The 15,317-nt window shown below is 34.6% G+C and overlaps 1 protein-coding gene across 1 annotated transcript in view; it reads right to left on the reverse strand.

The window, feature by feature from the left end:
• The window catches only part of LOC137388105 (dentin sialophosphoprotein-like), a 39,264-nt gene extending 26,833 nt beyond the window's left edge, over positions 1–12,431 (reverse strand). Inside the window, exons 1-4 of the mRNA XM_068074617.1 lie at positions 12,415–12,431; positions 3,624–4,687; positions 3,084–3,230; positions 321–467 (exon numbers count right to left, since the gene is read on the reverse strand). Of these exons, the coding sequence (XP_067930718.1) occupies positions 321–467; positions 3,084–3,230; positions 3,624–4,687; positions 12,415–12,431 (1,375 nt within the window). The remainder of the gene's footprint in view (positions 1–320; positions 468–3,083; positions 3,231–3,623; positions 4,688–12,414) is intronic.
• Positions 12,432–15,317: the final 2,886 nt, after the last annotated feature.

Here is a 15,317-nt window from a genome sequence, read left to right on the forward strand (position 1 = left end):
ATAACATCTAGTGACATCATTTTTTACATGCTTCTCTTCTGAGCATTTGAACCATAATCAAGTCAGATCACCTCAAACACCAAAAACAATTGCAAATGATCGAAAAATACCTCGAAAATCGAAAAAATCGAAAAAATGATCGAAAAATCAAAATATTTTTTTATAAAATATACTAAATTTGTGTGTAAGTTCATCACTAACATATTTAGGTATTTCCTGCCAGCTGACCCAAAAATTATTCCATATATTTTCCTTTTAAATTCAAGGTAATTTACTTTAGGGTTGTTATCTTCAGTTTCTAGATACTGATGTTTGTATACCTTGTTGGGCCGTAGTGATCGGCTGAGGCGGGTAGATGGTTTGAGGTGGCTGGCCTGGTTGAGGAGCGTAGCACGAAGGAGATGGATTTTCCTGTGGTGCCACACTAGTTGATTGGCCATTGTGTATCAGCTGTGCCTGGTCATTGTCTTAAAATACACATAAATCTTTGTACAAGAATTCTTCAAGTGAATTTTAAATAATTTTATGATCATCAGAATCCGATGTTTGAATACAACTCAACTCCTTATCTAACTGCCCCCTTCTAGAGCTTGATTATCTAGGTCGATGACAAAGTAAAGACGCTTATGGTGTTTAAAACAGATCAATGTCATCAAAATCGTAACCTAAGCAGCGAATCGTCAGTGAACCGCCGACAATAGAAGTTAGATGTTTTCAAAATAGTTATTTTAAAGTTGTTTTTTTTATCATTTGTGATTGTTTTGTATGTTTGAAGTGATCTGATTGTTGAGATATTTTAAGATTTTAAAATCGATAAGAACTTTATCATGATTAAAATGCTCAAATCAAATGAAAGTTTGATTATGACATCTATAAGTGCAAAAAGGTCGACAGAATAGAGACGTGTAAGGCTTCAACATGAAGGCAATAGTTGATATTAACTATAGTAACCATAACAACTAAATGTAGTGACGGCATGTCGCATGTCCTTTCTCTTGATCGCCTCAATTGCAGTCAAGTTTTATCAATCTTGGCAATCAGATCACATCAATAATCAAAAACAATTGCAAATGATAGAAAATATTGATACTTTTTGAAAAAATTGACAAAAATTATGCATCAGGTCATTTTTAACCAACAGGAAGCTTATGTTAATTTTAGCAAGCACTTGAATGAAACAATTTTTGTGTTATGATGACTTGATTGATAGATTTTACTGGCACATTAGGTTAAATTAATAATATTTGAGCCTTTTCAATATGGGGAATTTTTAATCAAACATCACGCTTCTAGACATACGTTAACAAATTTTCTAAAAAGGACCACATTCCAAGGTGTTAACTGGCAACCATCTTAGGTTACGTAATAATACACATCAGCAATGAAATCATTTACTAATTGTTTTAGGTTTACAAAAAATATGTACTGATTTTCTTCAGCTCATTCAGGCTAAAAATGCTATTAAATTAAGTTAAGGATTATATTACCATTATTATCTATATATATATTTCTCAAAGTATGTGTATATGTGTCTGTGTTTGTCCAGCTATTGCTATTAATATCTTGGAATAAATAATCCATATCGCAAAAGATTTGATCTCAGATCTTCTAGTTCACCAGTCCGATGCCTTACCAATTCAGCCACACAAGCTTGGTGGATTTATTAGGTGAGATATGTTGCTAGATGGGAGCAAATACGCTACAGCTCTCCGTCACGATACTATAATTGTAAGTTTTTTTCGTCATATGTTTTGTTTTACCGTTAATTCCTTTATGTGAGTCTAGGCATCATTATGATGACAAATCAACAAAAATGTGACATTCCAGTTATAAACCAATTGGAGAGTAACTCCTGTCAGTGCTATAGTTTATAACTCTATATTCAAATCTTTAGGAAGCAAGGAAGACCTTACCTACAATGACTTCTACATATAATTGACCTGAAGCAAACCCCTCCATGTTGGAATATATAGAAACTATAAATCTGGAACAACTTGTGTTTATTTCAGTTTTAATATTTACATTATATTATATTATTTACACTTCACTGTAAGAACAAAAGGTAGAAAAACAAGAGCTCTCACTCATAATTGCAGAAAAATTGATACCGAACAGAGACCTGATGGAAGACTGAACTAAAGGAATCAATAGTATTGATTATGCGCTTAGAGAAGTGGGTCATTTTAGCTTTCCCTAACATAAAAAAAACTTCCCCTACAGTTCTGCGTCAAAACTGTCATCAGAGCAAAGTTTAAAATGATAGTTATGAAAATGGCAATAACAATTGGCAGCGTTCAATATTTAAATTATGGAGAACTTGGTAATTAAAAAAGTGTAAATTAAAAAGTATTATTTAATAGATATCAAATATGCTAAGTACAAGATACGTCATATTACAGCTACCATTATCATTGTAGTCACATCACTAGTTATACTGTTAATATTGTTATACGATGTTAAACTATATAACATTATGATTCTGTTTTTATTCTTTGAAATCTTGCAGCTTGACAAATAAGTTTACACAAAATTTTTGTAGATTTCACCAGAAAATATCGGTGTTTGTCTATCATTTACGATTGCTTTTTGATAATTGATGTGATCTGATTGCCGGGATGTTTCAAGATTAAAATCAATAAAATTTGATCGCAATTAAAATCCTCAAATCAAGTGAAAGTGCGATTATGTCGTTTTATAGTCGCAACGAGACTGATAGAATAGAGACGCGTAATGCTGCAACTTGAACACAATAGCTGATATCAACTATAGCAACTATAGCAACTAGTGACATCATTTCACGCATGCTTTTCTTCTGAGCGTTTGAACCATGATCAACTTTTTTCTTTTTTAATATGGAAGCATCTTGGCAATCAGATCACCTCAAACATCAAAAACAATTGCAAATGATCAAAAAATACCGATACTTTCTGATAACATAAACTAAAATTTTGCGTAAGTTAATCGTTAATGCATTTAAATATTTCTTGCTAACTAGCCCTAGAACTATTCTATAAATTTTCTTTTAAATTCTAGCACACTTGGCTTCTGTTGTCTCCAGTTTGTGGACACTGATGTTTGTATACCTTGTTGGGCCGCAGTGGTTGGCTGAGGTGCGTAGCTGGTTTGAGGTGGCTGGCCTGGTTGAAGAGCGTAGCTCGAAGGTGATGGATTTTCCTGCGGAGCCACACTAGTTGATTGGCCAGTGTGTATCAGCTGTGCTTGGTCATTGTCTTAAAATACACATAAATCTTTGTACAAGATTTCTTCAAGTGAATTTTAGATCATTGTATGGTCATCAGAATCCAATGTTTTGATACGACTCAACTCCTTATCTAACAGTCCAATTCTAGAGCTGGATTATCTAGGTCGATGACAAAGTAAAGATGCTCATGGTGTATAAAAACAGATCAATGTCATCAAAACGGTAACCTAAGCAGCGAATCGTCAGTGAACTGCTGACAATAGAAGTTAGATGTTTTCAAAATAGTTACTCTATATGTGTGATTTTAGTTTAGTTTCCAATAATTGTAATAAATAGTATATAATACCAGCTTCAACATTACCGATACAATCTGAATAATATATATATGTGCACATTGCACTGGCTACTATTTATGGAATGCCATTAGTGCTGCCAATGATGTTAGTGCTGCCATTGATGTTAGTGCTGCCATTAGTGCTGCCATTGATGTTAGTGATGTCATTGATGTTAGTGCTGTCATTGGTGTTAGTGCTGTCATTGATGTTAGTGCTGTCATTGATGTTAGTGCTGTCATTGATGTTAGTGCTGTCATTAATGTTAGTGCTGTCATTGGTGTTAGTGATGTCATTGATGTTAGTGCTGCCATTGATGTTAGTGCTGTCATTGATGTTAGTGCTGTCATTGATGTTAGTGCTGTCATTAATGTTAGTGCTGTCATTGGTGTTAGTGCTGTCATTGATGTTAGTGCTGTCAGTGGTGTTAGTGATGTCATTGGTGTTAGTGCTGCCATTGATGTTAGTGCAGTCATTGATGTTAGTGCTGTCATTGATGTTAGTGCTGTCATTAATGTTAGTGCGGTCATTGGTGTTAGTGCTGTCATTAATGTTAGTGCTGTCATTGGTGTTAGTGCTGTCATTGATGTTAGTGCTGTCATTGATGTTAGTGCTGTCATTGATGTTAGTGCTGTCATTGATGTTAGTGCTGTCATTGATGTTAGTGCTGTCATTGATGTTAGTACTGTCATTAATGTTAGTGCTGTCATTGATGTTAGTGCTGTCATTAATGTTAGTGCTGTCATTGATGTTAGTGCTGTCATTAATGTTAGTGCTGTCATTGATGTTAGTGCTGTCATTAATGTTAGTGCTGTCATTGATGTTAGTGCTGTCATTAATGTTAGTGCTGTCATTGATGTTAGTGCTGTCATTGATGTTAGTGCTGTCATTGATGTTAGTGCTGTCATTAATGTTAGTGCTGTCATTGATGTTAGTGCTGTCATTGATGTTAGTGCTGTCATTGATGTTAGTGCTGTCATTAATGTTAGTGCTGTCATTGATGTTAGTGCTGTCATTAATGTTAGTGCTGTCATTGATGTTAGTGCTGTCATTGATGTTAGTGCTGTCATTAATGTTAGTGCTGTCATTGATGTTAGTGCTGTCATTGATGTTAGTGCTGTCATTGATGTTAGTGCTGTCATTAATGTTAGTGCTGTCATTGATGTTAGTGCGGTCATTAATGTTAGTGCTGCTGTTACATGTAGTGCTGCTGTTACATGTAGTGCTGCTGTTACATGTAGTGCTGCTGTTACATGTAGTGCTGCTGTTACATGTAGTGCTGCTGTTACATGTAGTGCTGCTGTTACATGTAGTGCTGCTGTTACATGTAGTGCTGCTGTTACATGTAGTGCTGCTGTTACATGTAGTGCTGCTGTTACATGTAGTGCTGCTGTTACATGCAGTGCTGCTGTTACATGTAGTGCTGCTGTTACATGTAGTGCTGCTGTTACATGTAGTGCTGCTGTTACATGTAGTGCTGCTGTTACATGCAGTGCTGCTGTTACATGTAATGCTGCTGTTACATGTAGTGCTGCTGTTACATGTAGTGCTGCTGTTATATGTAGTGCTGCTGTTACATGTAGTGCTGCTGTTACATGCAGTGCTGTTTACACTTCATAAGCTCCAAGAACCAAATATTTATGCAAGTTGGAGTCCAAAATACAAGCACCAACATTTTCTAGCCTTTTAAGTCAAATACCAGGAGTAAATGGTTTTATTCTGTCAGGCAACATAATTAACTAATAACTTGCATTTTTTTCAATGTGTATGCGTGTATGCGCACATATGGGAGCCTGTGTACATGTGAGTTCGTGTTTTTTAGTCTGCGTAAATGTTCGGCGGTTTCGCGGAACATTTTGCCGATTTTATTCAACCTTCATATCCATTCGCTTCATTTCATCCACCAGGTTGTTGAAAATATTTGGTTTGAACACTGTGTTGGGTTCCTGATAACCAGCCTTCTGATTGGTAACTCAAGAATGCATGAATTCAGAATGCATGAACCCATGAATTGCCCTCAGTGGACGTATTCATGAATTGTTGTCATGACAGCAGTGTAGCAATTTGCATTGAAAATTTATATGGGTGCGTCAAGCTATTTGATTGGAAAATGAAAGAAATATCGGGCAATTCATGGCTCCAAGCTAGTCATCAATAAATCTCACAAGAACTAGCAATTATTAAACTGTCACAGCTATTTGCATCCCTCTGTATATTCCCTTTTACTGCTACTACCTGACAGGTATCTGCTGATGTTGCCACTGGTAACGTTACAAATCCATCAGCAAATAACTGGCAGCAAAAGATACCTATAGTGACCAGCGCACAACAGGCTTGAGGTTTGTCACCTAGTCAAGTAAGAAGACCAAAACAGTAGCTATAGTCATATCTTAGTGTTAAAATCAATTAACTCTTTTATACACGTATCTCAGTTTTGATAGCACAATTCTATTAAACTGCATCAAGTATATTATTAATGATTGCAAAGCAACTGGATTAAGTCTGCTTACTTGCATATATAACAACTGGATTAAGTCTGCTTACTTGCATATATAACAACTGGATTAAGTCTGCTTACTTGCATATATAACAACTGGATTAAGTCTGCTTACTTGCATATATAACAACTGGATTAAGTCTGCTTACTTGCATATATAACAACTGGATTAAGTCTGCTTACTTGCATATATAACAACTGGATTAAGTCTGCTTACTTGCATATATAACAACTGGATTAAGTCTGCTTACTTGCATATATAACAACTGGATTAAGTCTGCTTACTTGCATATATAACAACTGGATTAAGTCTGCTTACTTGCATATATAACAACTGGATTAAGTCTGCTTACTTGCATATATAACAACTGGATTAAGTCTGCTTACTTGCATATATAACAAGGATAAACTTGCACAAAATTAATGTTTAGTAGATTTTATCTGAGTAAATATTGGTACTTTCTTACCATTTGTGATTATTTTTGATGTTTGAGGTGATCCGACAGCCAAGATGTAAGCATTTTGGCTTAAGATTAAAATTGATAAAACATGATCACGATTAAAATGCTCAGAAGAAAAACACGTATAAGATGACTTCACTAGCCGTTATCGGTGCTATAGCTGATATCGGCTATTGTGTTCAAGTGGCAGCATTTCCGGGTCTTTATTCTGTCGGTCTCTTTGAAACTATAACTGCCATAATCACACTTTTCCTTGATCTGAATGTTGTAACTGCAACCAAGTTTTGTAAATTTTAATCTTAAAACATCCTGGCAATCAGATCACCTCGAGCATCAAAAACAATCGCAAATAATAGAAAAATTTCGATACTTTCTGTTAAAATTTACTAAAATTTGATTATTAAGTTCATCCTTAGGAACTAGTATGATAGTAGTTTAGTGCACCGTGAGAGATCGTCATGTGTAATAGCTATATGTAAAAATATTTAAAGGTGCTATAGTGGCACAGAGGGTAGTGTGCTGAACTGCTAAGCCAAAAACTGAAGTTCAAATCTTATGCAAGGCTACTTTTTTGCCCAACCTCCACCCGTGCCTTTAGACAGACAGACAGACAGACAGACAGACAGAGCTCTTATTAAAGTAAATATTACTATAATTCCAAATTAGCTGCTTAAATGTCGGAGTGTTTGTGACGACTCAAAGTGGTTTCTTGATTAGACAAGAAGCGTTACAAAGCATTTGAAGCCGTTACTGTCGATGAGGTGGACTGATAAAACTTTAACTCAACAAAGGCTGGCCAATCAGTTTGAAGTGCTTCAAACAATGCGTGATTACTTACCATCTTCTGTGCTAGGTGACCCTGTATCATGCAAAGCAGAAAGTCACAGTGACATCTAAGAATTCATTACTATTGCCATAGTATTATTCTAAAGTAAGAGTTACCAAGCTTGGTAACAAATAACTCAAAAACTATCTTTATCTATTCTACTATAAATTTGTGTCATTTATACCTGATTTGTCTGCCATTTTGCTTCCGATCTTTTCAACGCTACTTTGAGTACTCTCAAATCTTTGAGCTATTGAGTGTTCCTATGCCTCTAGTCTATTCTAAAAAACAATACGTTGCCTTTTGCTTAATGCTGATGTTGCTAAGAAACTTGTGTACTTAAACAGATTACATATTCTTGTTCAAACATTCAAACAATAACTAACTTTAGAATTGTACTATTGAATGAGATGTAATTGATACAGTAAAGTTTCGTAGTCAAGAATATTTTGTGATATGAGAATGTATATTGATCACACTGTCAGGGCTACGGTAGCAAATGCACTCATTCTAAGTTATATAGGGTCTACTTCCAGCTTGGCTAGATGGCAGCGCTACTATTATCCAATATATATATATATATATATATATTGGATGCTATATATATATATATATATATATATATATACAGTCAAACATGGATAACTCGAACTTCAAGGGACCGAGCAAAAGTGTTCGAATTATCAGAGCGTTCAAGTTATCAGAGCACTGTCACAAGTCCATATATTTACTTATTTATTAGTAGATACATGTACATATACAAACTATAATATAAATCAAAAGCACAAATGGCTTGTTTCAAATTAAATGCTTCTAATGTAAAGTTTAAAACGTTTTCATGAAAAAGTATAGAGATTTTTCTATCACTTGAGATTGGTTTGTTGTTTGAGGTGATGTTATTGCCAGGACGTTTTTCAGATTGACATTGGCAAAACTTGATCGTTGTTGAAATGCTCAAAAGAAAAGACATTTTTTTCTTTTGGGGTTTTACCCACGATCAATTTTGCCGTTTTTTCTTGAAGTTTATGCAGATTACCTTACTTTACCTGGGATTCGTTAAGAACAACACTCCGAGGCAGTTCAATTAGAAGTTTTACGAGGTTTTACGGTACATTCTATATCACTCACGCTTTTTTAATAGATACTTATTGAATGTACACACGTATTCTGTGTTCAGGTCAAACGATGAATAGTTTTTGTAGCTCAGACAACGTATACGTTTAATTACAACATTTTTTAAGACGTTTTAAACATTCAACATTCCGACGTTGATTCAACACGGAATCAACGTCGGAAAACTATTCATCACGGGCTAGCCGGGTCACGCACTCAAGGATTTTCGCCACGCACATACAAAACAACATGCGATTTTTGTTTTGTATGTGCGTGGCGAAAATCCTTGCGCGCGTGACCCGGCTGGCCCGTGCTATTCATCGTATCGCAGTATAAATCAAATTTCACCAAACTTTTAGAAAAGTCGTTGACAAAAATATTTTGCCGATGGTGGTAATAACGACGCTTATGAATTACGAAAAGATGAAGTTTACCTCTATGGCTTTGAATAAAGTGATTTTCTAAAGCGATAACAACCATTTCGGTAGCCGTTGGGCAAAAAAAACAGTTCGAATTAACAGTGTTGAGTTCGAGTTATCTATAGCAATTTATCATTACGTGGGAACGGACCAAAGGAAATGTTCGAATTAACCATGTGTTCGAGCTATCCGTGGACGAGTTATCCATGTTTGACTGTATATATATATATATATATATATATATATATATATATATATATATATATATATATATATATATATATATATATAATACCAATCAGAATGAGTGTCTGATGAATGCTAAATATTTTAACATCTTTTTAGCATGAAACTCTAAGTTATACAGTTTTTATCAAATTTTACACTGCTCTTTTATTATATATTTTGTATATATATATATATAAAATAGATAATATGCCATAGGCATCTATTATATATATATAGATGTATAGATATATATATATATATATATATATAGATATATATATATATATATATATATATATAGATAGATAGATAGATAGATAGATAGATAGATAGATATGTATTACTCAAAGTTAGTGTATGTGTGTGTATTTGTGTGTATATATGCGCATTCAGCTATAGCTATTATTTTAGGGATGCGCCTACGAGTTACGATGCCTCTGTTAAGAAATATTTTGGGACCTAAGCATATGCAACGTGATGCTTTTTTGTCTTCTTTTCGTTAGGGCTAATTTATTCCACCCGATCATATCAACAATAATTTATCTCGAACTTAAAATTTCGTGATTAGTATACTGATTATGTAAGTTATTAAAAGATACATGTTGCTGAACTCGCCATATCGAGCTATCCGTATCCGTTATCCGGTATATCCGGTATCCGTTATATCCGGTATCCATTATAATAAAAATGATTCGTCAACGTATAAATGATAAGGTTTCTGTTAAAAAATTTGAAGTTTGCTAAAATACATACTAAAACTTCCTTCAAGTACGTGTTTAGTAAACTAAATTCATTCAAGTTAGATTCAGCAATTAAGTTACACGTCTGTCTCGAAAGTAACAACTATATACTCAGCACATTGTAATGTTATATTATCTTGCAGATCATAATCACAGAATGCACTAAAGTCCTTATAGATACCTATAGTTACTAAGGTTAATATATTATAGATACCTATAGTTACTAAGGTTAATATATTGTAGGTACCTATAGTTACTAAGGTTAATATAGTATTTTGGTACTATTTTTAATGATGATGATTTTACCACGAAGTGATTGCATTAGATAATGACTATGTTTTTCTATACCACTTTATGTACGTCTATTGCCTAGAATATTCTCGCATGCTCACACTGCCATGCGAAAATTAACATGCCAATTTTTGCATGCCAACACTGAAATGAACTGAAATCATATAACTGTATACTAAATATTTTTTCTCGTAATCGTAGCAAAATAGACTCTATTCAGTCATTACTTGCTAATGATTTCACATTTACAGTTAAACTCCTTTACATTTTAATTTTTCCTTCTAATTTATTTCAACGAAACACTTCTTTCAAGTTATTAAATTTTAAACATACGGTTGTTTGAAAGCCTTTACAGTTGTTTTATTTACTTTTAACTTAGTTGTCCTGCACAAAACCTTTTCCTCATGATAATAAGTTTGAAAGTTTTAGTTGTTTGACAATGTTTAAAAACCCTTACAGTTGTTTTTATTTTCTCTCTTAATTTCTTTTGACTACTCAAAATGCTTCTCTCATGATATGTAGTTTGAAAGTTAGAATGGGAAATGATGTTATATATTTAATACAAGTCAGTTTTCTGTCCAAGACTGTTTCATTACCCGGGCAACCCTTTTGCATATAAAGTCAATGTGAAAGAGTGAGAGTGAGAGAAAGAGAGAGTAAGAGAAGAAGAAGAAGAAGAGGGAGAGAAAGAGAGAGAAGAGGGAGAAAGAGAGAGAAAAGGGAGAAGAAGAATAGAGAGAAGAGAGAGAGAGAGAGAGAGAGAGAGAAAGAGAGAGAGAAAGAGAGAGAGAGTGAGAGAGAGAGAGAGAGAGAGAGAGAGAGAAAGAGAGAGTGAGTGAGAGAGAGAGAGAGTGAGAGAGAGAGAGAGAAAGAGAGAGAAAGAGCACATAGTTGAAAGAGAAAATAAGAATGAGATAAAGTGAGAGAGAGAAAGTGAGAGAAAAAAAGAACAAATCATGGAGAGAGAAAGCGAGAGAGAAAAAAGTGAGAGAGAGAGAGAGAGAGAGAGTGCGAAGGAAAGAGATAGGGGAGTGAGGGTGAGGAGAGAGAGAGAGTGAGAGAGAGTGAGCGAGAGAGATAGATAAGGACAGTGGGTGAGAGAATGAAAAAGAAAATGAAAGAGGGAACGAGAGAGAGAAAGCGAGTGAGAGAGAGCAAAAGTAAAAGCAAGCAAGACAATGCAGTAAAAAATAAACAGATAAATTGTATCTAGTACCAGGCAGTAGATGCTTACAAACTTCTCACCTAGTCTTAGCAATGTTTCAGCTGCTTGTTAAAATTGTCCCAAGTTTGATTTGTGAATTTTAGCAGTTTTATTGTTTCTATTGAATCATTGCTCAGTGGTTGAACCAATAGCAATACTATCTATACCAGGATTTCATGTTTTATGCGTTCTCACCATGATGATGTCTGCATTAATCTACTAGTGACTTATTGCTAATATTTTATAGTACATGTATTTCACATGTAATTACACAAATTTCCTTAACCTGATCAAGATAGCCAAGTACAAAACTTTTAATAACATTATGCTTTAGAGCTACTGTTTATATTTGACTAGCTGTGCTACCCGGCATTGCCCGGGTCTTAAAAATCCACTTATAAACAATGAGAGGTAATGAGAGTTGCCGGCCACTTGCTAATAGCCTTTCACATCACCAATGGATAATTTGAGTAAGCTTACTAATAAGAGCTACCCCTCTCCGTGACGTTACGCCATCACCCAACGTAGTAATAGAAAGCGGTTGCCTATTTGCTCCCATATAGTGACAAATATTGCCTAGCGAATCTATCAATCTTGTGTAGCTGAATTGGTAAGGCATTGGTCTGGCAAGTGGGAAGCCTGAGATCGTACCATCTGCAGTATGGATTCTTTATACCAAGATTTTAATAGCTATAGATGAACATATACAACGACGGACGAATACATAAACTTTGAGACATATATATATAGATGTTGTACTCACTCGTGTAATATTCTGTACAAATATATTCATTTTATAAATATATTACACAAAGCAATGACCACTTTTTATTGCAAAACTGCACATATAGTTGGTGGCAGTAGGAAAGCGTTAGGATTCCATCAGGGCTGAGTCGTAGATTGGTCAGAATCTAAACTTCTTTTACAATAGCTGGATATTTTGATAGATCGTACAAAGTCACAAATTTGTTTCTCAATGGATATGCAAAGCCAAAACAGTTAGTACCCTCAAAAGTCGAGAGTTGACTATTTTCTCGAATAGAGAGCACAACTCCTATTGCCAACTTTGCCAAATAGGAACACACATATAAGATGCTCTACCTAATGTTAGCCCCCATCCAAGCATAGCATTGTCTCAGTATCGCAATGAATATAGACTAGGCCACTAGGCCACAATATAGACTAAAGCTGAAGATTCCTTGTACCTCGTTTACAAAGGGGGGAGGTTTAAGCGCCCGCTAATGATTGCCAAACTCTAAAACTTACAAAAGTGTGAATCAGCTGTGTTTCTTCATGTGGGCAATATATCTGCTGCCATCCTTTATTCTTCCACACAAGTTTAGCAAGAAAATACCAACAGACCTTTAGAGTAAGTAGCAGAATAAGTGTGATTTGCTAAGTAAATGAATTTAAGTGTAGAGGCTAAAACTGTTCAGTCAGTGGGAGAGCTAGCAGAACTTTGTGTATTATTTATAGGAATAGACAAGCTTAGTATTAGAACTAGTGGAAAAACAAAGTATCTATGATAATTCTATAATAGAACGATACATACATACACTAGTAGCAAATTCTACATAAAACACACCAAATTCATACAACCCGTTTTCAGTACTGTTTTTTATTTGTTGTGTGCAAGCGATTACATAAACTATTAAATGCAAGTTTCGTTTTTTTCTCAAGTCAAAGAAATCTCACGAATTCTCTCTCTTGCAGCCAGTCGAGGCAACTAAAACTGTCTATAGTAATGGCTACGTATGATAGTAGATCCACAATCAGCTTGATTATGAGCAGTCATCAGATAAAAGTTTGTATTGATCTCCTCTCATTTCAAAATCTTCTTAGCTACATGATAACTGCAGAGTTTAGGCAAATCTTGGTTTTGTTTACTAATACATAGTTGCGAGTATTTTAGTTGACTTGGCACCCAGGCTTGCCCAAAATGATGTATATAGTGAAACAGTCTGTCTCTATTTTTCCTATTCACATCGGCTATTGCAATAAAAGTCTAGTTCTATGCGGCTCTGTTGGCATTTATCTTATTTTGTATTTGCTCATGATTGCTAGGATAAAATTTTAAATCTAGTTACAAATAGATTATTATAAATGTCTCAAACGCCTCAAATAAGGGAAATTAAAAATTTGTCATATTAGTTTCCTCTAAATGCTGTTTAAACATTTGAATACTGACTATGATTCTGCCAGTCTACGGCAATTAGGTCGTCGAGTTAACTTATTTCATTGCGACCTTTGTATCAGGGAAGTTCTCAGTTGCTACCCACACCAGAAACTAGTTACTAAATAAAATAAGCAAGCCTCAATTTAAAAAAGAATACGCTCGAATATATGACAAAACCAACTGCGTCTCAAAAGAAGTCATGTATAGTCAATGTTATCTAGTCATTATTAGAATCAATTTTTAGAAAAAAACCTTCTGGTTACATTCCTTATACACGCCCAACTGTCGCAGACCTTTTTCAGTAAGGATGTTTATCATTGATGGTGAGTCTGCTTTTTTCAATACTTCTAAGTTTGTGATCTTGTCATGCTATGCATCATATAAGAGTGTAGACGGAACCACTGGTCAATACACAATATACTGCACCCCTGACTGAGAGAAGCTCGTTTTTCAGTCCCGCCTTAATGCATACTCATTCGGAGTTGTTAGTCCAATGCATACTGCAGTAGGCGTGGCTGAAGGCCTTATCGTTACGCCTTAAATAGCCTATGTACCGTCAAATAGTACTTTTATGATACAAATATTTTCAAAAAGCGTGATTAATTTTACGAGTATGCGCTACATCTACGCCGCGATCTGAGTCAAGTGAAAATTGTGGCGACAAGTTATATTATTACGCTTACACTACGTCTCATAAAAACACAAACGGGTCGTTTATCTGAACTTACATATAGGTTTTAAGCGGTATGTTTTAGTCTTGAGATACCTTTACACATAAAACACGGAATTATTAATACAATGCAATTAGAAAGATTTTCATATGACCAAGGAACAGATCTCACAAAATGTATTTGAGATTTAACATTTCAATTCATGCAAACATTTTCAACGAGTTAAATTGTGCTTGTCAACACTTTACGGAACAAAGAATATCTAAAGAAGCGTTCTAAATCTATCAGTGATGTCAAAATATTTTGTCTAGTATTTCAGGTGCATTGGCAAGTTAGCGGCCGGTCGCCATGTTTATGCCTTTTCAAGGTTTAAAAACGCGTAGATAGGCCCATGTCTTAGAACGTGTAGTAAAATGATATTGCGACTGATTCTTTTTGGTATTTCATCGGTTTGCATAATAACTTCCGATTTATCTATTATGTGGCTACCAAATTCACATTGTCAATGAACTGCAGTGAGTTTAGTAAAACAACATCCTTGAAGCCTGAGGCTAAATAAGGCTTTTACCATTTAGTAAAGTCTGCCGTTCTGTAATATACCGTTGCAAACAACATATTACATAGCTTTTACTATCAATAAGCTATTTTTCATCAATATTGAGGACCTGATTCCTTTGGGGTAATTTGCATACAGTGAAAGTCAGAAATAGTTGAGAGAACCGTTGTGTGTTTCACAGTCAAGTAATTGACATAAAATATGTTGATATTGCACAAATTTCCTGTTACCACCATTTACTATAGCTTCTGAATATGTTACTCTCACACTCGAGCCAAATGGGCTGAAGAGATCATTAGTCATGATCATTAGTCATTATGATATATGCTTATACAAAAAAAAAACATGAAATAAAGTTATCATGAATATTTTTGAAAACAAATATTTCCTGTTAATTTGCTGGTGATTTACTATGAGTCAAAAACTCATTTGTTTTTTGTTCAGCAAAAAACTAATATGGGGTGTGAAATGGCATGATTCTTTGTGACAAAATCGTTTCAAGTCTGTTCTGTGTTAACCGCGATCTATAAAGTTACAACATTCATGAATTATTTTTCTAGCTGTTAGGTCAAAAAAATAAAAAATGCGTCTTTCAATAGAC

The sequence above is a fragment of the Watersipora subatra genome, chromosome 2 (assembly GCF_963576615.1).
Source record: "Watersipora subatra chromosome 2, tzWatSuba1.1, whole genome shotgun sequence".
In the NCBI taxonomy this organism is placed as follows: Eukaryota; Metazoa; Bryozoa; class Gymnolaemata; order Cheilostomatida; family Watersiporidae; genus Watersipora; species Watersipora subatra.